At 33.1% G+C, this 25,749-nt stretch overlaps 2 protein-coding genes and 4 long non-coding RNA genes across 8 annotated transcripts; 4 read left to right on the top strand and 2 right to left on the bottom strand.

The window, feature by feature from the left end:
• The first annotated feature begins 3,574 nt into the window (after positions 1–3,574).
• Positions 3,575–6,356, top strand: LOC112755779 (uncharacterized). The gene is made up of 6 exons (XR_011862014.1): positions 3,575–3,817; positions 3,894–3,978; positions 4,459–4,557; positions 4,816–4,863; positions 5,593–5,783; positions 6,114–6,356. It is a non-coding gene; the product is annotated as an uncharacterized lncRNA (long non-coding RNA).
• Positions 6,357–9,528: 3,172 nt separating this feature from the next.
• LOC112757831 (uncharacterized) lies at positions 9,529–12,940 on the top strand. The gene is made up of 2 exons (XM_025806383.3): positions 9,529–11,013; positions 12,134–12,940. The coding sequence occupies exons 1-2, from the start codon at positions 9,595–9,597 to the stop codon at positions 12,809–12,811; spliced, it is 2,097 nt and encodes a 698-aa protein (XP_025662168.1). The 5' UTR covers positions 9,529–9,594; the 3' UTR covers positions 12,812–12,940.
• A 4,392-nt stretch (positions 12,941–17,332) lies between these two features.
• Positions 17,333–19,925, top strand: LOC112755776 (uncharacterized). Of its 2 annotated transcripts, none has more exons than XR_011862683.1 (6): positions 17,333–17,724; positions 17,905–18,087; positions 18,204–18,291; positions 18,384–18,461; positions 18,623–18,730; positions 19,624–19,925. It is a non-coding gene; the product is annotated as an uncharacterized lncRNA (long non-coding RNA). The 2 variants fall into 2 exon arrangements; XR_011862684.1 differs by having other exon boundaries at positions 17,385–17,724; positions 19,621–19,925.
• Positions 19,926–20,615: 690 nt separating this feature from the next.
• On the bottom strand, positions 20,616–21,725 carry LOC140173522 (uncharacterized). The gene is made up of 2 exons (XR_011862682.1): positions 21,098–21,725; positions 20,616–20,860 (listed from the first exon to the last, which is right to left on the bottom strand). It is a non-coding gene; the product is annotated as an uncharacterized lncRNA (long non-coding RNA).
• Positions 21,722–22,767, bottom strand: LOC112755775 (uncharacterized). Its single transcript, XR_003179076.3, has 3 exons — positions 22,424–22,767; positions 21,938–22,243; positions 21,722–21,839 (listed from the first exon to the last, which is right to left on the bottom strand). It is a non-coding gene; the product is annotated as an uncharacterized lncRNA (long non-coding RNA).
• Positions 22,768–23,115: 348 nt separating this feature from the next.
• On the top strand, positions 23,116–25,601 carry LOC112755774 (uncharacterized). 2 transcript variants are annotated; one of them, XM_025804070.3, is made up of 2 exons: positions 23,116–23,288; positions 24,443–25,601. In XM_025804070.3, exon 2 carries the CDS (start codon positions 25,033–25,035, stop codon positions 25,387–25,389), a length of 357 nt encoding a protein of 118 aa, XP_025659855.1. In that variant the 5' UTR covers positions 23,116–23,288; positions 24,443–25,032; the 3' UTR covers positions 25,390–25,601. The 2 variants fall into 2 exon arrangements, with proteins under 2 accessions (XP_025659855.1, XP_072053809.1); XM_072197708.1 differs by having other exon boundaries at positions 24,422–25,601.
• Positions 25,602–25,749: the final 148 nt, after the last annotated feature.

The following is a 25,749-nucleotide window of genomic DNA, read 5'->3' as shown; positions in this document are numbered from 1 at the left end:
CAAAGCCAAAGCCAATTACCCCTATCCTCCCAACTAAACATCTTCTTACTGAGCCACAAATAACCACTATGAGCATCATAAACCTTTGAGGCCGCACCAGTCCAACACCAACCGACCTCTGAACCAGCTTGAACATCTGGGTTGTAAGAGTTAATGTTGCTCTGCAGAGACTGATTCAGATGAGAATAGATATTCTCAAGGTTCCACTGTCCAGATGACCAAAGGTCCAAAAAAATAATTTCCGCGTAACCCAGGCGATATTTTTTTCTTCGTGCGTAAAAAATATATTTTTCTAATATTTAATAACAATGCATATCTAATATTTATTTATTTATTTATTATTCTAACATTTATTTATTAAAATTTTGAATATTATGCAACGTACTAATTTATTTACAGATTATATATTTATTTTACTATATTATTTTTATATTTTATGGTAGAAAAAATGTATTTTATTATAGAATTTTTATTATATCATATAATATACATTTTATTATAGTATTTTTATAACATAACATTAATCTAAAATTAACAGAAAAATAATTTTAATAGTCAATGAGTAATAGCTTAAATAGCATAGACTCCCCATACTCAATTAAGAGGTTGTGAGTTTGAATCTCCTATCTTCCAAATTTTTGAGCCAATGAGTAATAGCTCAAATGACATAGACTCCCCATACTCAATTAAGAGGTTGCGGGTTCGAGTCTCTTATCTTTCCAAATTTTTTGCCAATGAGTTATAGCTCAAATGGCATAGACTCCCCATACTCAATTAAGAGGTCGCGGGTTCGAGTCTCCTATCTTTCCAAATTTTTGCTAATGAGTAATAGCTCAAATGGCATAGTCTCTCCATACTCAATTAAGAGGTTGCGAGTTTGAGTCTCCTATCTTTGGTAAAAAAAAAAATAATTTTAATATGTTAAATAACAAAAAAATAACAGAAATTTAACACACAATAAAAATATAAATTACCAACTTACATAAATTGGATGATCTAAATAATTTATAATATGTTCATCTGGAGTACAATAATTACGAACCATTTTTTAAAATAAATACAAACTATTTTTTTTTCTCCTATTTCCCAATCTTTCTCTTTTTTCTACGGCAACCTCCTTCCCCTCTTTGTGGATCCGGAAATCACTCTGGTGTTTTACACTTCTTTCTTCTACTCTCCCTAACACCTCTACTCTCCCTATCACAACACACTACTACTGCTTGTATAAATGACCAGGGAAAGGCTGTGAGGCTCTTTATAAAGAGCTTGCTTGCTGTTTACTGGGGACAAAGACTGTTCCCTGCATGGCAGCAGTCAACACGCCCCCGTGGTGCAGAGCATTGGAACTCCGCGACGCCACGTCCTCCACCCCCCCCCCAGTGGTGCTCGGCTCCCTCCATCGCCCGGTAAATCACCCCACTCCCCCATAACCTGCAAAAACACCAACACCTTTTTCATAACAAAAATAATTTCTGCAACTAAGTGCCTATGCTTCTTTTTAACAACTTTTTGTTGTTGAAATTAGATGACAAATTTTTTTTTCATTGTCTTTTTGAACTTGTTTTAAAAGAAAACCAGTTTGCTTCTCCATTAGATTTTAAACTGTTTAGAATTTTTAAATACTTGAGATTCAGTTTGAAGTAAATACATACAACTATACAAGTATATTTATTATAGGCATCAGCAAAGCTTATATAATATCTAAAACCAGAATCTAAATTTACTAGGAGCTGAACCCCATATGTCAATAAAAACAAGTTGTAAAGGAGAATTATATGTAGTTTTAAAATGAGAAAAAGGTAGAATATGCATTTTAGCCATACAATAGTTATCACAAACAAAAGATTTAGATTTCTCATTATTATTAATAGGAATGTTACATTGTTTTAGGACAATTTTAACAATAGAAGAGGAAGGGTGTCCAAGTCTTCTATGCCAAAAAGCAAGATTTTATTTACAAGTTGCTAAAAAAAAGACTAAACAACATGATTTTGATCTAAAAGATTGAGGAACACACAAATTTTCAAAAGCATATAATCCATTCTTAAGAGTTTCTTGAAGAAGAATGTCCTTGTTGGCCTATGATTTCACACAATAATAAAAAGGATAAAATTCAAAAAAAAAAATATTATTATCCAAACAAAATTTAGAAACACTTAATAAATTTTTAACAATCTCAGGTATATGTAATAGTTTTTTAAGAAGAAAAACTCTTTTTGAATTGGAGTAATGTAAGACAGAATTTTGATATTGAGAAATAGATATATCAAAACCATTTGCAATGAATAATTGGTCAGGACCAGTATAATCAACAGATGAGATGAAATTTTGAGAATTATGAGTCAAGTGATGACTAGCATTCGAATCTGGATACCATATACTATCAACAATTGAAGATGTTAAAGCAGATGTCAAACAAGACTGTGGATAATGGAATGCAGTAAATGGGAGTAGAGGTTAATTTCCAATGTTAGTATTGAATGATGAAGATTGATTTCCATAATAAGCCTGATCAAAACGATAGAAGAATGTAAGTGCAGAATGACCAGGTCTACTGTACACTTGACAGTGAAGGCGATTACTTGCTTGCCAGAAATTTCTTCCTCCTCTACTCTTCGACCATTGAAGCATTTTCCAGAGAATCTTAAATTGGAAAATTGAGATTGAACAAGCTGAGCCTGTGCTATACCTAAGCATAGTTATTTAAACTTTTCAATAGTTTTTTCATGAAGAGATCTGTCTTCGCTTGTACTAGAGAAATGCAGCTTGAATAATCTTCTGATAGACCATCACATATTGCTTCAACGTGTGTTTCTGTATTTATATCATAACCAAGTGAGATGAGAGAATCTACCAGTTTTTTTATGTTCTTGAGATACTAAGATATCGATTGGGCGTTCTTTTTGGTATTCTTCAACTGTGCACTAATTATGCGGATACTATATCCGCATTTTTTGAGGTCTGATCTGATATCGGATATATCCGCGCATCAGAAATTATTTAAACCACTACAAGAAAGTTTTAGAATAGCGACCGATTTTAGTGACTGAAAATATTGGTTGCTAAAAGCGATTGATTTAGCGACCAATATAGAATTTCAAGGACCGGAAAAATGATGGTCGCTAAATCGGTCGCTAAATTACAATCAGCGATCAATTTTAGTGACCAAAGAAATTGGTCACTAATAATGACCAATTTAGCGACCGATAAGGTTTTTATACAAGTAACATAAAGTTGGTCGCTAAAATCGATTGCTATTTTTTAACTTAGTGACCAAATTAGCAACTGAAATGAGGAAGTAATGCTTGGGATTGTTGGTCACAAAATTGATTGCTATTTTTTAATTTAGTGACCAATTTTGCAACTTATAGAAAAATAAGTTGAAAAAGATTGGTCGCTAACTCGATCGCTAAGCTGGTGGTCGATTGCTAATAATTAAGATAGCGACCGATTTAGCGACCGCGGTATAATAAAGTTATAACTAATCAGTCGCTAAATCGGTCGCTAATTTAAAATATTTACTGAATTACTCTACCCTCACTAACCCTAACTCACCCTCACCAGTCACCATTCTCACATTTTCAAACAGTTACTGAGCTACACTTCTCCCCCTCAAACAGTCGTTGTCTTTTCTAATCTTGATGTCGTCGCCATCGTCTTCTAGACTCGCAGTCGTCATTGTTGTCTTTTCCAGCTTTGGCGCCATCGCCGTTGTCTTCTAGATTCAACATCTCGTGATGCTTTCTCTTTCTTCTACAACGACAAAGGTAGGGTTCTCAGCGAAGAGGAACACGCCAAAGAGAACGTCTACATCAAGGTATCTCTCCCTTTCCCTTTCTCTTTTTCCTTCTCCTTTTTCAAAGCCTGATTCCAATGATTTTTTTTTTGTGCAGAAAAAGGAGAGAAAGAGGTTGGAGAAACAGAAGCAGCAAGTTGAGAAGGAAAAGGTAGAGATGGACAAAAAACACTTCTGATAAGGTATTTGATTTTTATTCTTGTCATCAGTATTTTAGGGTTTCGATTTCGCTACTCTAATGTCTAAACATCAACCCTGTATTTTCACGATTGGATAAATTTCTTCTCACTGAATTCATAATTTAGGGTTTAAATCTATTAATTAAGACATTGGCCTCTGAAAAACATTTTAGATCTTAGAATTAAATCAAGCATTGTATGATTTGCATTCCAGTTCTTAAATCTTCGGTCGAAAAGTTCAATGACTATTGGTATATCAGATTCAACACTCCAATCTCTGGATTCTTTTCAAATGTTTTCCTAATTTTCCTCGTTCTTCTTCAGTTTGAAGACTTCGCGAATCATAATGCGTTCGATTTGCTTGCAAAATACAGTTTATCTCATCTTGTTTTCAATGATGATATTCGGGTAGCAAATGTTAATGCAGTGGCTTATTTTAATTTAAGGTTACTTAATGACCAATATTCTTTGGTTTATTTCCAGGGTACAAAATCTGTGGTATTAGTAGGATTGCTTGCTTCCTTAAAATTAGTTAGGAGAACTTTAGCTGACCATACCTTCTTACTTTTGGGTGCTGAAGAGGTTAGCGTCTTGGAAAATTTTGTTTCATTATTTTTATCTTTCACAAAGTCATGTTACTATTTTAGAAAAGGAAAAAAAAAAGATTTAGTATGTATTATTATTATCACTGTAAAAACCTTTTATACCTTCCCTTGAGGTTCTATTCATTTTATCTTAGAATATATAACTTTATGAGAATGCATGAATATACAATGTCTATAAAATAAAATGAAATGATATCAATGATCCTTTCTTATTTTAATCTTTTGTTTGATGAAGGCTGGAACTGGTATTGCAGAGTTGATAGCACTTGAGATATCAAAACAGGTAAAAAAAAATTTGATAGAGTTGTATTCTTCATTTCATGGTATTAATATTAGTTTAATATATATTAGTTTTACTATTATGTTAATATATATTGTTATATTGTTTAACCTAATAGGTTATTATTCATCAAAAGAATGACATGTACTTAATTTTATTTTCTCTTTTTGCCTTTTATTATTTTACCTATCTTTTATTGGAGTAGTACCGAGTGAAGTGGGCTTCACCCAGGCTTCATAGTGACATGCCAATTAAGGAGCAGCATTTGCAATTTCATAGGCCATTTCTGCACTGTATAAAAGTGAAAAAGAAAATTAAGGTTAAGAGTAATTGTGATTGAATACATTTATCCATAGGGTTAGTGTTTTTTAGAATATTTTTAATTTAAGTCCAATCACTATATATTAGTGTGGAAAGTATGAATTCAGTGAATTGTAAAATTCTCATCTTCAATATATATGCTTATTAATATTATAAAAAACAAGCGAGAATTAACATCAACCACCAACTGAAGCAAACAAGAAGCATGAATGAAATCTGAAAACCCATAAATATATTATTTTAGAAAAAAAGTTGCCTTGGCAAAGTGTCCTGTTAAGAAAAATCAAAATTAAATATATGAAAAAAATCAAATAAAAAAGAAGAGCAAGAGAAAAAAGAGAAATCTTTTAGCTCTGAGGCAAACTATGACACTAGAATTTTTAATTTGAAATATTATTTTATTGGGTGAAGATGCTAAAATTGAAAGATGAACCGAGGCTGAGATGTTCTGCATGAAACTCTACCACATACAGAAGATACATGGTATAGGGAAGAAGAAGATGAAGAATGCAATTAGCAGAGTGTTCCAGTAGCCATTGTAAGATAAAATATTTGCAAGAAAATTATCTAAGAAGGGTCACATTGTAACTTGGACTCAAGAGGTAAAAATTTATTCTCCTTATTGCATTTTTAATTTTTTTATTATTTAATAATAGTTTTTTGTATACTTATAAATCCATTTGCATTTGAATATTGTCTTATGTTTAGTTAAGTGAGTTTCAGAAAGATGATATATTCTATGAAAAAGTACTAATTCTTCCTCTCCTGGGTTTAACTATTGAATTTACAAAAAGGTATAAGAATCTATTTCCTTTGCTAAGAGATTTTCATGCTAGCTAAGATTTTCCATGTGTGAAAATGTTGTATGCTGAATTTGTTGTTGATTTCAGTCGAATTATATTAACTTTATTTTGAATATTTCCTTCTTGCAGTTGTTGATTCATTAGAGAGAATGAGGGAGGAAAGCGAAAAAGCATACCAATTTTTGACGTGATGCCCTTGAGAGTTATACCAGAGTGTATAAGTTAAGATAGATACAGTTGCTTGGTCTAAGTAGATATTGAATAGAGCATAATTATGTTCATGAATTATTTTTACCATGTTTTATTTAGTCTAAATTGTGGATCATAAATATGATGTATTTAGGAATTTTTAATATTATTTTAAATTCTATATTTCTATGTAGACATTGTGAATGTTTTGGTATTTATTTGAAAAATTAATCTATGCTTGATTCTTTTTATATTTTGTGAAAATATAATTATTTATAAAAATTAAGTTTTAATAGTCGTAAATGTGAAATTAGTAAAAATCTATAATTATAAAATTAGGAACGACAACCGATTTAGTGACCAATTTAGATTTTTAGTTCAGGATTTAGCGATCGATTTTAGATTTTCAAATCAGGCGTTGGCAACCGATTTAGCGATCGAAAAGTTGGTCGCCATTTAGCGACCGATTTACTCAGCGACTGATTTAGCGACGGAAATTTTAGTCACCATTTAGCAACCGATTATGTTACCGACCGGTTTAGCAACCGATACTCTTTTATGAAGGTTTGGTGGCCTTGTTCAAAAATCTATCGCTAATGGTTAGCGACTAAAGTTTTAGCGACCACCAGAATCAATCACTAAATTGATCGCTATTTCGTTAATTTCTTGTAATGAACGCCCTTGTTTCTGTAAAAAAATGTCAATAAACCCTATTTTCCACCTTTCTAAATCTAGTTACTTCTAATTCCTAAACTATTATTAATTAAAACATATAGATTAAGAACTAAAACTTTAAACTACTGATATCTATTTTTTGTTTGGAAAAAGCTTAAACCATAACAGCATCTCAATTTTCAAAAGTCAGAACAATTAAAAATAACTAATTTTTGTAAAATTGTTAAAGTAAAATTATATTATGGAGACGATAGAGACGATGAAGGAGACGACGAACACGTCGATGGAGGACACAGCGAGCGACGATGGAGAGGTCGAGAGGAAGTAGCATGGTATGAGGAGACGACGAAGGAGACGGGACGACGAACAAAACACCAGTAACAAAGGCAAACGACGGTGTTGCAGTAATGGATGAGATCAGAAGTGAGCTTGAGAGAAGATGAGAGGGCTGAGGGGTAGGGGAGTCTTAGACTGAGTGTGAGAGATGAGAATACCATTGTTTGTCTAGGGTTAATGGGTTGAAAAATATGATTGCATCTTTTAACTTCAGTATTTATATTATTTAATTATTTATTTATTTATTAAATGTGCGGATCCGTAAATCTGCGGATCGAATACGCGGATATAAATGCAATATCTAATATCCGATTTTATTAGACTGTGGATTAGATGCGCATAAATACCACGAATCTGCAGATATTATCTGATCTATGTACAGTTCTAATTTTAAATACGCTTAAAAATTGCAAATGATTTTATATAATTTATTAATAAGAATATACAGTACTTATAATTTTTCTATGTACAAAATAATAATAACTAGTGAAAAATGGAAATTTGTAAATTTATATATGATTAATTACATGATAATAATCTCAAAATATATGAATTACAAATAAGTATTTAAAATATTTAATTTAAAAATGTGAAAAATAACTAACTATGAAATATGTATTCTAAAAAAAATTTAAAATTAGATTTTAATTTATCTTTTTTAAAAATAATTAAAAAAATATATTTTTATTATTAAAATTTGATAAATTTATAAGTAATTTTTTTAATAAAAAATTAGAACAAGTCTAGAGATCAACTTTTAATTTGATTTTTGTATGTATTTTTTAAATATTTATCTAAATATTTTTACGAAAATTCGAACCAAATAAACAAATTATTTATTAAATGGATCCCGCTAGGGAGACAATGAACTATTTGTACAATGTGTAGAATGGGCTATTGAATTACAAAATGAACATCTCCCATACTATCTAGGATAACCATCCGAATTTTGGGGTTCACCAAGACTCGAACTCTTGACCTTTCGAATCTAGCGCTCTAATACCATGCATGATACCACTCATCCTAAAAGCTTCAGCTGATGGAAAAAGGTAACATTAATGATTATATCTCTAATACTCTCTAAACTTCCATTGTACACATTGTATAAATATTCCATTGGCTCCTCATACTTTTCCTTATTAAATACAAAAGTTGTTTAATACTTTTAAAAATATAATGGTTTTAGTTATCTTTAATATATTTTTAAAGTATTGAAACTAAAGACTCATTTATCTTTTATAATCTTTTACAATTATTTTTATAAACAAAAGTAATATTTATACACTAAAATCAGACACAATATATTTATATATAATTTAACTTATTTTTAATGTATATTTTGTATCTCAATATATATTTTATACGAATAAATAATTTTAATATTTAACTAACTTGTGTTTTATGGATGCATTTTAAAAATATAATAATAAAATTTTTTTAGTATTTTAATATATTCAATATATTAAAAATATAAAAAAAAATAATTTTTATAATAATTTTTGTAAAATATTTTTTTATGATATTGTTTAACTTATACCCTTAAAATACAAGTTAACAAACTCTTATATTGTACATTTTTATTAACGGTATAAACTAGGATAATTTGCTTCCATACACCACATAACTTGGGTGAATTACAGCATAGATTCCCATGCATATGTACGGTCACGCGTTTTGGAAACTTTCGAACATGTGGTCATTTATGCTGTGTTTGTTTAGGGGAAGTAGGGGGGAATTGAAAACGAACGGAAAGAAAAAGGAAGGAATTGTTCAATTTCACTTGTTTGGGAATGAAAGAAAATATAAAAGGAAAATAACAACAGTAACAAACAGTGACGGGGACCCATCAAAATCTTTTCTCTCCAAGTAAGGCGAGAAAATGGAAAGAAAATTCATTTCATTACTTCATTTCCAAACCCTACCTTAGTGTGTTTTCACTTTTCAGAGGAGGACAAAAACATCAGATGCCCATAAAACGACATGTCATGTAACTTTCAAAGGCATCTATGATATATTACAAACTTTTCAACCAAAGCAATTAATCTGTGTACTCAACTACTCATAGCTTTCCCTGCCAAAGCCTGTAACAAGTAGAAATTTGCTATCATCAGTAAATGTTGTTAGCACCCAAAAGACACTTTGAAGGCTCGCATGCATCGATTTGCGTGCGTCAATGGGTTGGAAAATCGAAGTCAAGTAGTCAAGATTAACGTTTCTTCCATCCAATTTCCTTCATTATGTCCTAACACGTAAAATGGAAATTTCTTGTTCTTTTACTGACCGTACCTTTTTAAACGCATTTAAGTAGTGAAGAATTGTGTTCTGCAATTCCAAGTTAGAACATATCATCACTTTCAAAGTTATCATTTTAGTGTCTTTCATTTAGAAAACAAAACAAAGGTGTCCTAAAATGGCAAATGTAGGCCCTTTGGGACAAGTCTCGACTTCTAGAAATATAACCACGCTCTACCAAGCAATTCAACAAGATCCAAGCATTGTGGAAGGAATCCATGCAATGTTGGAACAAGCTGCAATTTCTGGAAATAAGCTCCACCCAGCAATTAAACAAAATCCAAGCATTCTGGAGGAAATCAACGCAATGCTGGAACAAGCTGCAAGTTTTAGAAATATAAACTTGCTCTACCTAGCAATTCAACAGAATCCAAACATTTTGGAGAAAATCAATGCAATGCTGCAACAAGATACAACTTCAAGAAATATGAACATGCTCTACCCAGCAATTCAACAGAATCCAAGCATTCTGGAGGAAGTCAACAAATTGCTGGACCATGTTGCAACTTATAGAAACATAAACTTGCTCTACCAAGCAATTCAACAGAATCCAAGCATTTTGCATGTAGTCGATGCAATGTGTGAACTGGCTACAACTTCTGAAAACACAAATATGTTTTACCAAGCAATTCAACAGAATCCATACATTCTGGAGGTAGTCATTGCAATGAGGGGGATTGCAACTTTTGGAAATATAAGCATGCTCTCCCAAGCAATTGAACAGGATCGAAGCATTCAGGAGGAAGTCAATGTAATGTTGAAACAAGCTGTAACTTCAACAAATATGAACATGCTCTACCGAGCGATTCAGCAGAATCCAAGCATTCTGGAGGAAGTCGATGCAATGCTGGAACAAGCTGCAACTTGTAAAGATATAAACATGTTCTACCGAACAATTCAACATAATCCAAACAATCTGCAAGTAGTCAATGCAATGCTGGTGCTGGTACGTGCTGCAACTTCTGGAAATATAAACATGCTCTACCGAGCAATCCAACAGAATCTAAACATTCTGGAGGAAGTGGATGCAATTCCATTTGTGAACACTCCCTTGCATATTGCTGCTTCTGCCGGGCACATGGAGTTTGCCATCGAGATTATGGGATTGAAACCTTCATTTGGTTTCAAGCTGAATCCGCAAGGATTGAGCCCCATCCACGTTGCTTTGCATAACAATCATTACAGTCTGGTTGATCGCCTTGTAGAAATTAATAAAGACCTTGTCAGAGTCGAAGGGAAGGAACGCCTCACTCCTTTGCATCTTCTGTGCCAATCTGGTTCTGAGGAAAACATCAGGCTTCTAATTCATTTCCTTGATATATGCCCGGATTCTATCAAGGATGTGAATGTAAGAAAGGAAACTGCACTCCACATTGCCGTGAGGTGTGGAAACCTGAGTGCCCTTCGAGAAATGGTTGACTGGCTCAAAGGAAACATCTTCACCGGTGCAGACGATTTAGAACGCTCCATCCTGAACAGGACGACTGTAGACGGCAACAACATTTTGCACCTTGCAGCACTCTACGGCAATACACAGGTATATATGCTTGCATAGAGTAATATTTTTGGTAAATATTCCAATGAAAATTTTATAATTGTTTTTATGTGAAAATTTTTTTTAGCCCTTAAATAATGGATTAAAGAGTTAAATTGTAATATATTATAAGTGTTATTTTTATTTAAAATATAACTAAATAAATATATTATATTTTTATACAAAATATCTTTATTTAAGTAACTCCCATTTTTATACATATATACCACCTAAGCTAAACAATAACGTCTTGAGTCGACTACTGTGTTTATAAAAAAATTATTTTGAGAGATGTACGACTGTACGAGGACCAACATATTTTATAGTCAATGTTTTATTTTGATGCTACTAGGATTTATAGTTAATTTAAAATTTAATATTTAGGTCTAAAACGTTGATAAGTATTATTTAAAAATAATAAATTTTATTAATTATCTGGCATTGTTTGTTTGTTTTTATCTATAATTACAAACTGATTCATATATGATTAATAGCTAGGTGTCATAATAACACTAATTAAGAGTACTAATAAAATATTATAAATATAAAGTAAATATTGATTTTGTAAGTTTTTATGTATTTAATGTATTGAAAAAACTAAAATTTTCTTTGTTTAATTTACTTCCTTTACTAATACTCTTAATTTACTTTTTAGTCAAATGATAGATAACTATACAGCAAATTTGTAAGGAAAAAAAAATTAAAAACTTTGGGTTATTAGCTGACCTTTATAATTATGGATTTGGATCCTCTAAAGTTTGAATTTCACTTTAAAGAGTAAAGTGTGATCTTCTACCTTTGAATAGTTTCTCTTTCATATTTATTATTGGTCCCACCTATGAAATCAATAGTGAGAGATCACACTTTACTTTCTAAAGTAAAATTCAAACTTTAGAGGATCCAAATCCTATAATTATATACGCACAACTGTGTATTTAAGTTACTACAAACTTTATTGACAAGTATAATTTTCCTATACCTGGTCTTTAGAGTTTAGAGGCGCTAATAAATCTTTCAGAATTAGCTGTGCATGCACGGTGTATATATATAGCAATAAAGTATTGAATTAAAAGTATTTAAATAGTGAAATAAGTGTGTTGTTTATTGGACCTCTAATACCCAGGCTGTTATGTTATTGATTGGAAGTAAAAAGATGGAGAAAAATGCAAAGAATTCTTGGAACCAAACAGCATTAGACCTAGCTCATTCTTATCCAGAGATTGAAAGAATACTAGAGGGAGCTAAAGCAAAACGTGGGGCAGCAACTAATCATGGCGGTCATCCCAAGTTAAGGAAACTAGAAGTAGTTATTCGTCGCATTAGAAATAACGTGTCTTCACAACAACGTGAGGCATACCTGGTAGTTACTGCTCTTATTATAACCAGCGTCTATCAGGCAGCACTGAGTCCACCAGGTGGTCAGCGTGACAATAATCTCAACTCTACTACATCATTTTCTCTCAATTCTACAAACACCGCTACTGTGCCAAGGATAGCCGGGGAAGTAAGCATGGAACCCTTTCATTTCATTTTTATATTAGTAATCAACACTGGGATCCTTTTCTTTTTAAATATAATGATCTTTTTTGTAATGCCAGATGGGATCATCGGCAAATTTCTTGGCATGCTGTTGATGTTTCCCACGGCAAATTTCTTGGCATGTTATGTCGTGTCTATTGGATTGATATTGCCCACGGGATTCACTAAACCCTTTTTACTTAGCTGCGTGGTTTTAATGTACTTTCTTAATATCATATGGCTACTCATACCTATCACTGACAAAGGAAGGGTTGAATCTTAACTTCTTTTGTATTTTGATTTCAATCTTTAGCTTTGTTAAATACTTTGAGTAGAAAATAATAAAATTATGATTTTGTCTTTTGACGCAGTAGAAAACAAAATAGAGTTATGTAAAAGGTGTGTTATACAGAAGTGTTACTAGATAATAAAATTAGGAGATACTTTAGTTTTGTCTCTTATAATGCAAAATCGAAGAGAAAAGATAATGACATACAAATGTATTTTGATTCAACTACTCAATGTAATATAGTCATATATCAATTCTCCTTAACTAGAATTCTAACTAATCCTATCTGGGACAAATTCAGTTTTTAATCCAAACTAGACTTGACTAGGAACTCATCCTAACTTTTACACAACAAAGTGCTAACCCAACTTGTAAGAAAATCCTCTCAAGATCATGACACAAAACAGAAACACTTATAAAAACTTTTTGAAATAAATTTGGACTTTTTTTCCAAGTCTAACTCTCTGTCTTTTTCCACTCAATGACTTTTACTTACAAACTTCATTATTTTGTCTTTTACCATTGAACCACAGAAAGACTAGATTGAAAAAATAATATTTTCAATGAAAACCATGAAGGAGAAGAATAAACAGTTCAATAAGCTATAAAAACCCAAACGTTGTGCTCTCACTCCTTTCTCCAATCTTTGACCATTCACCCCTTTAATAGAGGAGTGAAGTTTCCGGCGCTTGAAACCTTGCTTCAGCACTTGTTGGTCTTCTTCTTCAAAAAATCAGACACAACAACAGCGTGATAGAGGAGAGAGAGAGCGTGTAGAAGCAGTGACCGACTCAAACATGCAACCATACCTTCAATATTCTCTTTCAACATTTTTCATCTTGCCTCTTGAATCTGAGTCGAGCATTCTTATTTTGGCTCCAAGTCATTTTTCTTAGCTTTGATTCACAGCAGAGCACCATTTATCTTCACTTTCTTCATTTTCCAAATCGGTGCTTGTAACACAGAGGATTTCTTCAACACTTCTTGATGAAACACAATTGTGAAAATATTTTTTGTGATTTGTCCTTTTGATTTGATTTTGCCTTTTTGTCATATATAACCCCTTTGATCTTCTCTTCTTGCTTGAAATTGAAAGCTTATTTTTGTTCTCCATTTGTGCTCTTAGTTTCAGAGTTTCCTTTTTCTTTCTTCTTGTTTTAGAGAGTTCACGTGATGTGATATTAAAAAAAAAAAAGAGAAGAGAGAGAAGAAAGAATTTGATTTCGGTGATATGAAGTGAAATGGTTCAAATAAAATGAAAACTGAATCACTTAGTTAGAAACTAAATAAAGTGAATGAATTTAGGTGTGGATCACCGTTTGGACTTGTGTTTGGATATGGGCCTATCTATTTTCTTTCTTTCTTTCTTATAGTTTAGCCACTCAATCTTTGGATCAAGAGTGTTTGAATGATGCTTTGTTTAATCTGAACTTGATATTGGGCTTGAGTTGATGCTTTTTGGGTCTAGTGTGATCAAATTATTTTCTACACACTAAACAAAATAAATCACACAAACAATTGATTTTTAACCCAATAATATTTAGTCATCATCTTAATAATATTTTAGTTTTTTAAACTTAACAATTTCTATCTTGATGACAAATATTATAAAATGAATTAAAAAAAAATGAGAGGAGTTTTAGAAACTTTCCTTTAATATTTTCTATGATTTAAGACTCCCCTTTTTTTTTTTTATCACAATGCCCCCTAATATTAGTTTATCTTAACCTGATTTGAATAATCCTTACATAGAAATAATGCCAACATTTAAAATATATTCAAATAGTTTTATATCTCAGAAAATCTGTTTGATCACAATTAAAATCAAAATTTTTTATCTAAACAATCAATAACTAACTTTGAGATGATTATAAATCAGAGCTAATATTTAAAAAATTCATATCCTAATTCAAAGCATGACCAAAACAATAATCAAAGCTTATAGCTAAGAATTCAGATACCAATAATTAAGAGCTAAGATCAACAATTATTCAATAGCAATACAGTATGTCTGATCAGAGTAATATGCATAAATAGAACTGCAACTGATAGATTTAAAAAACAAAGAATTTTAAACTGCAACCAGCCTTTAATTTATAACAGTTTCAAAACACTTTATTCCCCCTTTTTCATAACAGTTTTCAACAAGTTTCAATTCATTTTCAACCCACTTACTCCCTCTTTTGTCATCAAGAAGGGATGAATCTGCACAAAAAGATCAATATGCAAAAGACAGGTGCAAAACATAAAAGAGTGTCAATGTTAAAGTTTAAGTCTCTATGACTATTATAGTCATTCATAATAAACAATATTCAAATCTTAAGAACCAGAAAAGCAATAAAACAGTATTTTAGAGACAATATTTCAAATGGTAGCAACATAAGATAAGGCTAGACATCAGATCACTCATTTTCGGTTTCAAACTGATTTTTTTTTTCGATCGAACATGGCTTGTTCATCATCCAAAGAGTCTATATATTTGAGTAACACCTCAACCCAGTTTTGAGATTTTTGAAATAAGTTCTCATTTTGGAGAGCTAGTTTCCTAGTTTATTGGCTCGAGTTGATCATCTATTTGGTGAGGTTGATAAACTCATGTAAAACATCCTTAACAATGCCATTCATCACATGATACTTATGAGAAGAAGATGTCCCGACAGTTGATGGAGGAGGAAGACTTTCTTCCTCATCTTCTTCAAGAATTGTGTCCAGTGTCCTTGGTAGCCTTTGCGCTTTTACCCTTAGTTTGTTTTACTGCACCACCACCATTGAAATATGAAATTTTTTCTTCTATGGTCTCATTGCTCAGATCAACAGAAAAGTATTTAAAGATGTAAGTTAAAACATTCCATATAGAAGGGAGACATATTTATCACTTTTGATACAGTCAAACAAACATATGGTGCATCATTAAGTAAGTAAAAAAAATTTCTATTTTGTAGATTATAGCATAGAGGACCAAGGTATCACAGAGAGTAACCCTTTGATATGAATCATTTTGGGACAGTAGAATGTGAGTAATTAGATGGTAAAGCTGTGCTTTGGAAGGACCTAAGGCTCTATGGTTTGGTGTGACAACATCCATGAGGGATATGTTCTCACATATATTGGCCAAAACATCTTTGTGTGAAATTCTAAAATTATTCCCACTTTTCAGAAATGTAGGCATTTACTCCTACATCAAAATAAGTAAGGGATTCACCAATATTTTCTTGGTTCAAATAGATTTGGCAGCCCTTAACATATGAGTGAACACAAGTCTCACTATAGTGCATGTTAGCATAGAATTTTCAGGCCAAATCAGAACAGATTTTCAAATTTCAAAAAGCCTTTTCCAATCCAAGAATCTAAAATTTTTAATAAAATTGATTCCTTTTTCAGCCAAAGATTTTAGGTCAGGAACAAAAATAGAGTACAGGAGTTGTTTGAGAACAATATCTTTGTGAAACTCAAAATTCATAATAAAAGAAAATCGTATATATGTAGAAAATCATAGTAAGAGTGAGGGCATTTACCAAAATGAGATTTGAAGGCGACAGAATCAGGGTATAGGTTCCTTCACAAAGTTAGTGAAAGATCTTTTGTTACCTTTTGAATGATGAGAAGAGGGGCCTGAGCATCCTAGAGGACGATACGTTGAACGAGAAAGAGGAGAAGTTGGTGGTTCTTTATCAGTCATTGGTCTCTTCTCTTTTGTCACTTTAGCCTATGAAGTACCTTCCTCCAGAGGAGCCGAAAATGGCCTCGAATTGATGGTTTTGGTTCTAGTCATTGGTAGTTGCTGCTCTTATTATAACCACAGTCTATTAGACGGCATTGAATCCACCAGGTATACTCTATCAGCCTAACAATAATCTCAACTCTACTACTTCATCATTCTCTGTCAATTCTACAAACACTGCTACTGTGCCAAGGATAGCGAGAAAAACAAGCATGAAAGCCTCTGATTTCGTTTATATATCAGTGATCAACGCTATGATCATTTACTTTGCAACTATAACGATCTTTATTGTAATGCCAGATGGGATCATCGGCTACTTTCTTGGCGCGGCGGTGATGTCACTTGCCTTAAGTTATGTCGTGTCTATTGGATTGATATCGCCTACCGGGAAGGGATTCATTAATTCATTTCGAGTTAGCTGTTATGTTTTACTATTCTTTCTTTTTATGTGGATACCCCACTCAGAAGAAAATCGTTGTTTAGTGGCTTAAGCATTCTTTGGATTTAGATTAGCTCTAACACATTATTTGGTTCAAAAGAATATGAGTGCAAAGAAAATGTAAAAAAAAATAAATGAAAAATTAAATTTTTTATTATTTGATTTAAGAGAGAAAATGAAAAAAAAAAAAGAAAAAGTGATGTGGGGCCATTCAATTATTTTTCCTTCATACATGAGATAAAAATGGATGAAAAATATGTCAACAATATCAAAATTACGGCCAAGGATTCCTTGCTCCTACATTTTTGTAGGTTTATTATTAACCATCATAAAAATAATTACAAAATGTACCCCGTTTTTTTTTTTTTGAAAAATTTATTAAATAGATTTTGATCCATTTAACTTTTGTTATTTACACTTTTTTCCTTTATCTTTTAGTTTCAGATTCAAAGAAGAAGAGAGGTTTGCTAGGGTTTATATAATCAATTTCAATCAACGCCATTTTCTCATCTTCTTCCTCTGCTCCATCTCTGGTTCGCATACTCTCGCCGCCACAACACGCATCAGACGCCGTTGCTCCCTGCGTCCGCCGCCGCCCCTCACATTCTCGGAGGAACAAACTATCAATATCACCACCCTGTTAAATTTCGCAGGGAAAGAACGAGAACCAGAGCGACCCTTGATGACACTGAAATATGACAACTTTCCTCAACCCCACTTCTTGTTGAGGACGACAAACCCAGCAAGGTATACTTTTTTCTCTGCCTTCTTTTCAGTTCGGTTTGATTCTTTTAGAATAGTCAAGATGATGAATTTTGAATCCTTAGGGTAGCTTTTTAGGCAATGATTTTTGCCCTGCTTCGAGTTTCCTTGGAGTTTTTATTTGAGTTTGATATGCTTTATTTATTTATTTTCATGTCTGCTTAGGAAGTAGAGGAAAGTGTAAAAGTGCCAAAAGATGCAGCTAATATGAGAAAGGTAGCAGCAGAGAAGGTTCTGTCTGCACTTTCTGTCATTGAGGAAGCGAAAATTGATCCTTCTGGCTTTCTTGAAACCCTGGGTGGCAATGAATCCCCTGGGAGGACATGAATGCTAATTTTCACCGCTGAGGTGAACATATTTGTATTACTTTTTTGTTTGCTCGTTCTTTGGTTATAATCTGTTTCTCCCTTTGCATGCTTATACTTGGCAATTTATACTTACCATACTTTTGTGCGGCATTTTAGAAACAATTCTGGTGATGATGAAAGTATAGGTACGGATAGAAGAAAGAAAGACTCAGCAAAAAAAAGAAAGTTTGCTGATTTCCAAAAGGTTTGTCCATTTCTTGTTCGGTAATATCTATTTCTAACCGTAATAGCTTTTAGTCAGAAGTCAGTTTCAATTTTTTTTATGGTGATTTGTAGGAAGAACATGAAGCAAGAAATAAGGTTCCAAATTCTGATAAACTAAGTTTGAAGCGAATAGACAGCACGACGTTTGAAGTAAGTACTTTAGGTTGTCTTATTTGGTATCTGAATGATATCTATCTGCAATCTATGCAAAAAGAGAAAAACACAACTATAACTAAATGAGATGGTGTTTATGTGGTGGTTTTCTAAATTTCATACTACCCTCTGATTGAAAATATTCATGCACCTTCTAGGTTCATGTAAAGCAAAGGCGGAGCAAGGAAGAAAGGTCTGCATTGGCTAAAGCGGGAAGGGAGGATAGAGGAAAATACCTTCCTAGAAAAGCCGCAAATCAGAAAAAGGTATGTTAGGAGTTCATTCTTGTAAAATTTTTTTTTTGGACTTTTGAAATGCAATGAATTTTAACCAAATATGCATATCTTAAACTTGGTAGTTGATTCCATAACTTTTTTTTTAAAGAAAGAATAAACTATCCAGGTTATGTGTGAATTTGGAAAGTTTAAAAGGGAAAAATTGATATTAAATGATTTTGATTGCATTCAACTAAGTTTCTTCCCCACTGTGGTTCACTTTTTGATTCGTTAGGACTTAATTAAATTGCATGAATTAATTTGATAGGATCACATCTTATAGCTTTGCTGTGTAAATAGATTGTGTTTGTTGTTTGTATATTGAATTAGTAGATTACTGCTAGAGTAGGAAGGGATTTGAGCTGATTTAACACGCCTAAGAATCTTAACAAGTCCTTATCTTCAAAATCTTCGTTGAAAATTGCTATGGGCTTGTTCTGTAATTTTTCTGTAAATCTCTATAGGAAAAAATAGAAAATGAGAGAAGATTATAGTAATTTTGTTTGGAGGGAAATCTAGACCCTTCTAATCTGATAAGTTTGAGTGTGTGCTGTTTAATGCTGCATACTGTTTAATGCCGCGCAAGACGAGAAACTGAGAGAGATTAGATTTCTTGGAGAGCATAATTTCTCATTTGGTTGGTCATGACAGATAGTCACCTCATGATATAAATAATCAACGCCTAAGAATAGTACGTTAATTTGTAGGACTGACTGCTTTTCCTTTAGCCTCCATAATCTTGAGACTAAATTGTCCACCCTTTCCATCTTATTATTGTGTTATTATCATATGTAAATCTGCCTCTCCTTACTGTCACTTAAACGGTGACTTATCTGAATTGCTTATTTCCTTATTTCCTTCATTTATATGATGTTATTTAGCAGAAGAAGAAGTTCTGCTGGTGAGTGTTGTTGCTGAAAGAGGATCTGCACGACCAAATTTTTCATACCATGGTGTTTCTGAGGATTGCTAAATGCTGACCCCTTGCAACTGTAAACTCTAAATATTGATTTATACTTGATGATGGATTTGACTTAACTGAGGAAATTTTCTAATGTGTGTATAGCCATTCTGGCTTCTTTGCCGAATTAAACACAAGTTTGCTGTGTCACACTTTTTTCTATAGTTGTGTTTAATGTGATTTGCCTTTATCAGTTGGAAAATGAAAAGCGTTTGTTCCTCTGGATCTCTCTTTTTGCATAGATTAAATTAGAAAATTAGTTGGATACATTTTGTATTGATTTGAGAAATCCAAAGCGTTTGAATTAATATTAGTTAGAATAATTATTTTTAGCCTATTAGTTTGGATAATTTAATTATTTCTTTTTTAAAATCTTTTAATTTATTCTTTGATTAAATTTTATACATAATTTATATTTTTATTAATTCATATTTTTTAGTGCGCGCATTTTAACTGAAGTAAATAAATAATTTTAAAAAAAATTATTTTTTTTCCGTCTTTTTAGGAATGGTGGTGGCCTTCGAATAGATGTAAATTATCCTAACATTAATGATTTATTAAATATTTTCGGCTTAAAATAATTTCTGATTTCTAAAGTTTTTTTATTTTGGTAAAATAAAATTTAAATAATCCCTATTTTAATTATTTTCAAGACTTTATTTTCTTAAGTGTTGGTGCGATATGTCTAACAACATCAACATTCAGCATATTACTAAGTTAATATTTAATCTGACTCGTCAGTACAGTACTTAATGGAGCAAACTAACATCATAGTTTAAAATAAAAACCTTTCAAAGGTTGCTTGTCCAAAACCAAAAAAATGATCTAATAAAACTCAAAATCAAAATACTAGTATTTTATAAGGATTAAAATCTTATTTAATTTTGACGTGCTTAATTATTTTAAAATAAGAAGAAAACAAATAAGAAGATTTCTTTATCAAACTTGCATGAGATAAGGTTAACAACACCGAAATCTTATCTCACTAGGTAAGAACTGTATAAATTAAATTACATAAAACAATGGTATACCAACATCAATGGAACCCGAGCACCATGATCTAGCCCCCTCCTTCTGTCTTCTTCCACCGCGCTGAAGCCGGATTTTTGAAGTAGATCTCTTACCTTCCTTGCAAGTTGCGGAGCTCCTGGTGCTGAATACTTAATTTATATGCCAACAGAAGATTAAGATCAATTCATGGCCAACCAAGAACTATGGCCAAAAATTGTTCTACTTTGTAGTATCTTTCAAAAGGAGCCAAAAACATAACATGGTTAAGATTAAGAACTAAGATTCCCCATCACAATAAGATACCAAATTTTCAATCATTTCTGAAAAAAGAACAAATGAGTTTGGCTGGTTATATAAGATAAAACAGAAAGTGAAAAAATACATACTCCATTAACCTTCATAGTTTGTCTATCAACATCTGCAAAGAAGCTTGAAAGGGAAGGGAAGAATGGGTCCAAAGCGTGGTCAGAAGGTGGTGATCAAATCTACCAGGAAAGTTGTGCAAGAAAGTGTTCAAGTTTCGATTGTGGGCAGCAGCAACAAAAGAACAAGAAGGAACAACAAAGATATTCAGACAGGTAACGAGGTTGTGGGAGAAGAAAATGTGAGGATTATTCCAGTTCAAGAAGTGACTCCTCAACCCAAAGAAAATGAAATTAGTAACTCTGCTCATCAAGAAACCTCCACGCTATACACACTACCAATGGAAAATGCAACTTTACATCATAAGTACTATAAAATTTGAAAACAAGTGAAGGAAATCCAATCACTCAAAATCAAAATCGATATTTACTTTATTTATTTCAGAAACATGGCCCTCAAAAAATTGCCATCTACTGTTCCATTGTTGCACTTAACAAGTTGACATAAATACAGGTAATCACATCAAGAAGCAAAAGGACGGAGAAGGACATCAACTTAAAATTAAGGTACTTGAAAATCTCCAGGAAATAAAAACTTGTGCAGATTCTGTAATTTTGGCTATATGTAACCCCTTTTTAATGTCTAAACTATAGTATGGAATAAGCACGAATTACTTCAACAACTGGTGCTTGACACATTGGACACTTCCTTCCACTTCGGTGCAAATCATTAGCACAGTTAGAACATGTGCACATGTGCCCACATCTGCAAGGAAAAAACCAAAAAACAAAATGCTTGTTAAGAGATTAAACTCGAGAGCGAAATTGGCTGCTGATGTATCAAAATGATACTGAATAGTTTACCTATACAAGAGAGAATCAATATTGCTTTCGCAGCAAATGCAGCAAACCCCTTTCCTCACGCATTCCCATTTGGATTTATCATCTGGTGAATCATGGTCACGTGTTCCTGTGATTAAATCAATTCAACTTGGTCTTAGAGCTAATGAATTAATGAATGATATGGACAGAAAGATAGATTTTTAAATGTGTTCCTGTGATTTTTGCCCTCGCTTCCTCAATGACAGAAAGTGCAGACAGAACCTTCTCTGCTGCTACCTTTCTCGTCTTAGCTGCATCTTTTAGCACTTTTACACTTTCCTCTACTTCCTAAGCAGACATGAAAATAAATAAATAAAGCATATCAAATTCAAATCAAAACACCAAGGAAACTCGAAGCAGGGCAAAAATCATTGCCTGAAAAGCTACCGTAAGGATTCAAAATTCATCATCTTGACTATTTTAAAAGAATCAAACCGAACTGAAAAGAAGGCAGAGGAAAAAGTATACCTTGCTGGGTTTGTCGTCCTCAACAAGAAGTGGGGTTGAGGAAAGTTGTCCTATTTCAGTGTCATCAAGGGTTGCTCTGGTTCTCGTTCTTTCCCCGCGAAATTTAACAGGGTGGTGATATTGATAGTTCGTTCCTCCGAGAATGTGAAGGGCGGCGGCGGACGCAGGGAGCGGCGGCGTTTGATGCGTGTTGTGGCGGCGAGAGTAGGCGAACCAGAGATGGAGCAGATGAAGAAGATGAGAAAATGGCGTTGATTGAAATTGATTCTATAAACCCTAGCAGACCTCTCTTCTTCTTTGAATCTGAAACTAAAAGATAAAGGAAAAAAGTGTAAATAACAAAAGTTAAAGGGATCAAGATTTATTTAATAAATTTTTCAAAAAAAAAGGGGTACATTTTGTAATTATTTTTATGATGGTTAATGATAAATCTACAAAAATGTAGGAGCAAGGAATCCTTGGCCCAAAATTACAACTTTGCTTTTTATTTAATAGGCCATGGATTCTTTACTCCTACATTTTTGTAGGAGTATCATTAACCTGCATTAAAATAATTATAAAATATACCCTTTTTTTTTTTTGGAAAATTTACTAATTAGATTTTGATCCCTTTAACTTTTGTTATTTACACTTTTTCTCTTTTTCTTTTAGTTTCAGTTTCTCAAAAGAGAAGCATGTTTGATGTTTGTTAGGATTTATAGATTCAATTTCGATCAACGCCATTTTCTCATCTTCTTCCTCTGCTAAATCTCTGGTTCGCCTATCCTCGTCGCCGCAACACGCCTCAGACGCTGCCGCTCCCTGCGTCCGCAGCCGCGCCCTGCGTCCGCCGCCGCCGCGCAGGACTCTGCCTAAATGTTTGGAGGTTAGTTAATCATTATGCCTTTTCAATTCATCATTTCGTATGTTTTCTTCTCTGTTCTTTGCACTGTTACTTCTTCAATCTCTTTGACCCTGTCTCTAACTTTGACCTCCACACACACGCACTTTCTATGTTGTAAATGGTTAACACACGTTGTGGTTGTTGTTGGTGGTGGTAATGGTGGTGTTTCTCATGTCAGCTCTCTCTACTTGCTACTATATTTATTAGTTTTCGGTGTTTTATTGGCTTATTCATATGGTAGTTGTAACCTCGGCAGAGTAACACGGAACAAAAACCATGTTTCATTTGGCGAGTGTTCAATAAGAACATGGTCTTGTCCATGATTTTGTATCCCATATTGGTCGATTTGCCTTTGATTCCAAGTTCTTCACCTTTGGCTCTGATAATTGCGCTTTAGCTTTATCAAATTACTTGCACTTCAATGTCACAAACCACAGTGTGTGTTCTGCTGCTTCTCCTAGCTTGAAACTTGGAGGCAGAGGGGATTCGAATTTGAATTTCAGGAGGTTTTTTAATGATTTCAACACCGCTATTAGGTTCCACACTCAGAAATTGCCAATTGGATTTGATTCTCCTGCCTTGATTCTAGGGATAATAGTGATGATATTGCCTTGCTACTCAGTAGCTATGAGGAATGTTATTCTAGGGATAATAGTGATTTCAACGCAGCTATTAGGTTGACTAGTATGTAAGATAATACAAAGAAAAATATTAGTCTTCTAATATTTCTCAAAATGAAAATTTATAAATAAGATAATCCTTCTATTTTGTTTTATAAATTAGAAAAACGAATAGCCGCTAGTAATTTTGTGCATGGTGCATTCTAAAACTGATCTGTTAAGTACTTATGCCAAAAATAAATGATGATGATAACTGTATTGATGTTAATGTATATGGCTTATGGCCCTATGATGGCGCGACTAGTAGTTTGATCATGGCCTTGACATTTGTTTTCAGTCTATGGAGTATGTAGTGATAAAATTATGATTCTTCCTCAGCTTAATTTGCTCTGTGCTGCATTATTATGATTATTGTTATTGCTTTGCTCTCACAAATATATTAATGTTTTTGACGGCTCTGATATGTCAATTCAAGTGATTCTTGGGTTATTATAGTGTCACAATCATTCACACTAGATTGCAGCATGGCCATCACGACTTCATACACAGTTATGAATTATGATGGGAGCAAGTAAGCTAAATCTTGGAGACAAACCTAGAGCAATGAAGCTAGTAGACTATTCCGTTCAAAAATTATATCTTGCGCAGCTTTGGATGGCTATTGAAAAATTCGACAAAATCAATCTCTGGAAAGGGTTGCAGAGCCTCAAAGTCCCCTGTGAATTCAACCTTCATAAAAAGATGCTTCACCTCACTTGCCAATTTCAGCATTATACATATTGCATCCCAGCACCACTGGACTCCTCGCATCGATAGGAACTCCAGAAAATTGAGGTTTCCGAAATCTATCATGTATACCCTCCCTGGAAACAATTAACATGAGATGAAAGAAATATAAGAACAAGAAAACACAGCCAGTAAGAAAAAACTATATGTACAAGAATCACTTAATATGGAAAATTACCCGAACTGTTGGAAATTGAAAGCTTCTTCAAATGCCCGGTTTCAGGGACCCTGATCCAACTACAGCCTTGTACCTCAAGGGATTCAATTTTCGGAGAGATAAGAGAAAGTGAACAGTTTCCCAGACCATAAAAATCGTCCTCATGAAGCTGTTTGAGATTGAGTCATACAAGGCATGGGCAGCTGCAGAACTTGAGCAACAGAAAGAGGTTGAAGAGGCTGAGGTTTCTATGCAGGAAGCTCAGGACTACCCTGATTCTATCACGGAAAGTGCCATGGACGAGTTCCGGCGCTTCGAAGAGGAGCTTGAGAGCATGTCAAAGGCTGAAATGGAGAGCCTAGTTAACACTGCTGAGGGTGCAAGAAAGATGGGAAATTTGATGGAGAAAGCTGCCTCCATTGCTTCCAAGAAGTATATTGAGGCTGCACTCAATTCAGCCACTGCTTCCATGAAATCTGCTTGGAAGGGAATCTCTTCTGGCAAGGTCCATCCTTCTTAAAACATGACAATAACAAAATAACCCTCCTATTGAAATGTATTTAGTTAAAATCTGTAATAAGATACTTCTGTTTTAGCCTTTTGTTTTGTTATCTTCTGTTCTTATATTGCTGCTATAGAAATTGGATCAGAATTGATGTACCAAATTTGATAGGCTGAGAATTCATGATTCAGCCACCAGTGAGAATGCAAACAGATTTAATGTTCATGACACATTGAAAATCCAATACTTTCATGGATGAATTTGATATAACAGTTAGTAGTTAGGTTTATGAAGCTTAATCTCCAAGATTTGTCAGTAATGTATTTATCCCTCGATTCTTCTTAAGAGATATATTATTACTTCTTTGGTTTAATTGAA

Source organism: Arachis hypogaea, chromosome 6 (assembly GCF_003086295.3).
Source record: "Arachis hypogaea cultivar Tifrunner chromosome 6, arahy.Tifrunner.gnm2.J5K5, whole genome shotgun sequence".
Taxonomy (NCBI): domain Eukaryota; kingdom Viridiplantae; phylum Streptophyta; class Magnoliopsida; order Fabales; family Fabaceae; genus Arachis; species Arachis hypogaea.
Note: the sequence above shows the minus strand (reverse complement) of the source record. Positions and strands in the feature narration are given on the sequence as shown.

What these genes read in the sequence shown, in the direction of transcription:
- LOC112755774 (XM_025804070.3), top strand. Translation starts at nt 25,033, where the DNA reads ATGAAGCTGTTTGAGATTGAGTCATACAAGGCATGGGCAGCTGCAGAA.
- LOC112757831 (XM_025806383.3), top strand. Translation starts at nt 9,595, where the DNA reads ATGGCAAATGTAGGCCCTTTGGGACAAGTCTCGACTTCTAGAAATATA. An exon ending in CACTCTACGGCAATACACAG is followed by an intron (nt 11,014 to 12,133) that starts GTATATATGCTT and finishes TCTAATACCCAG; the next exon opens with GCTGTTATGTTATTGATTGG.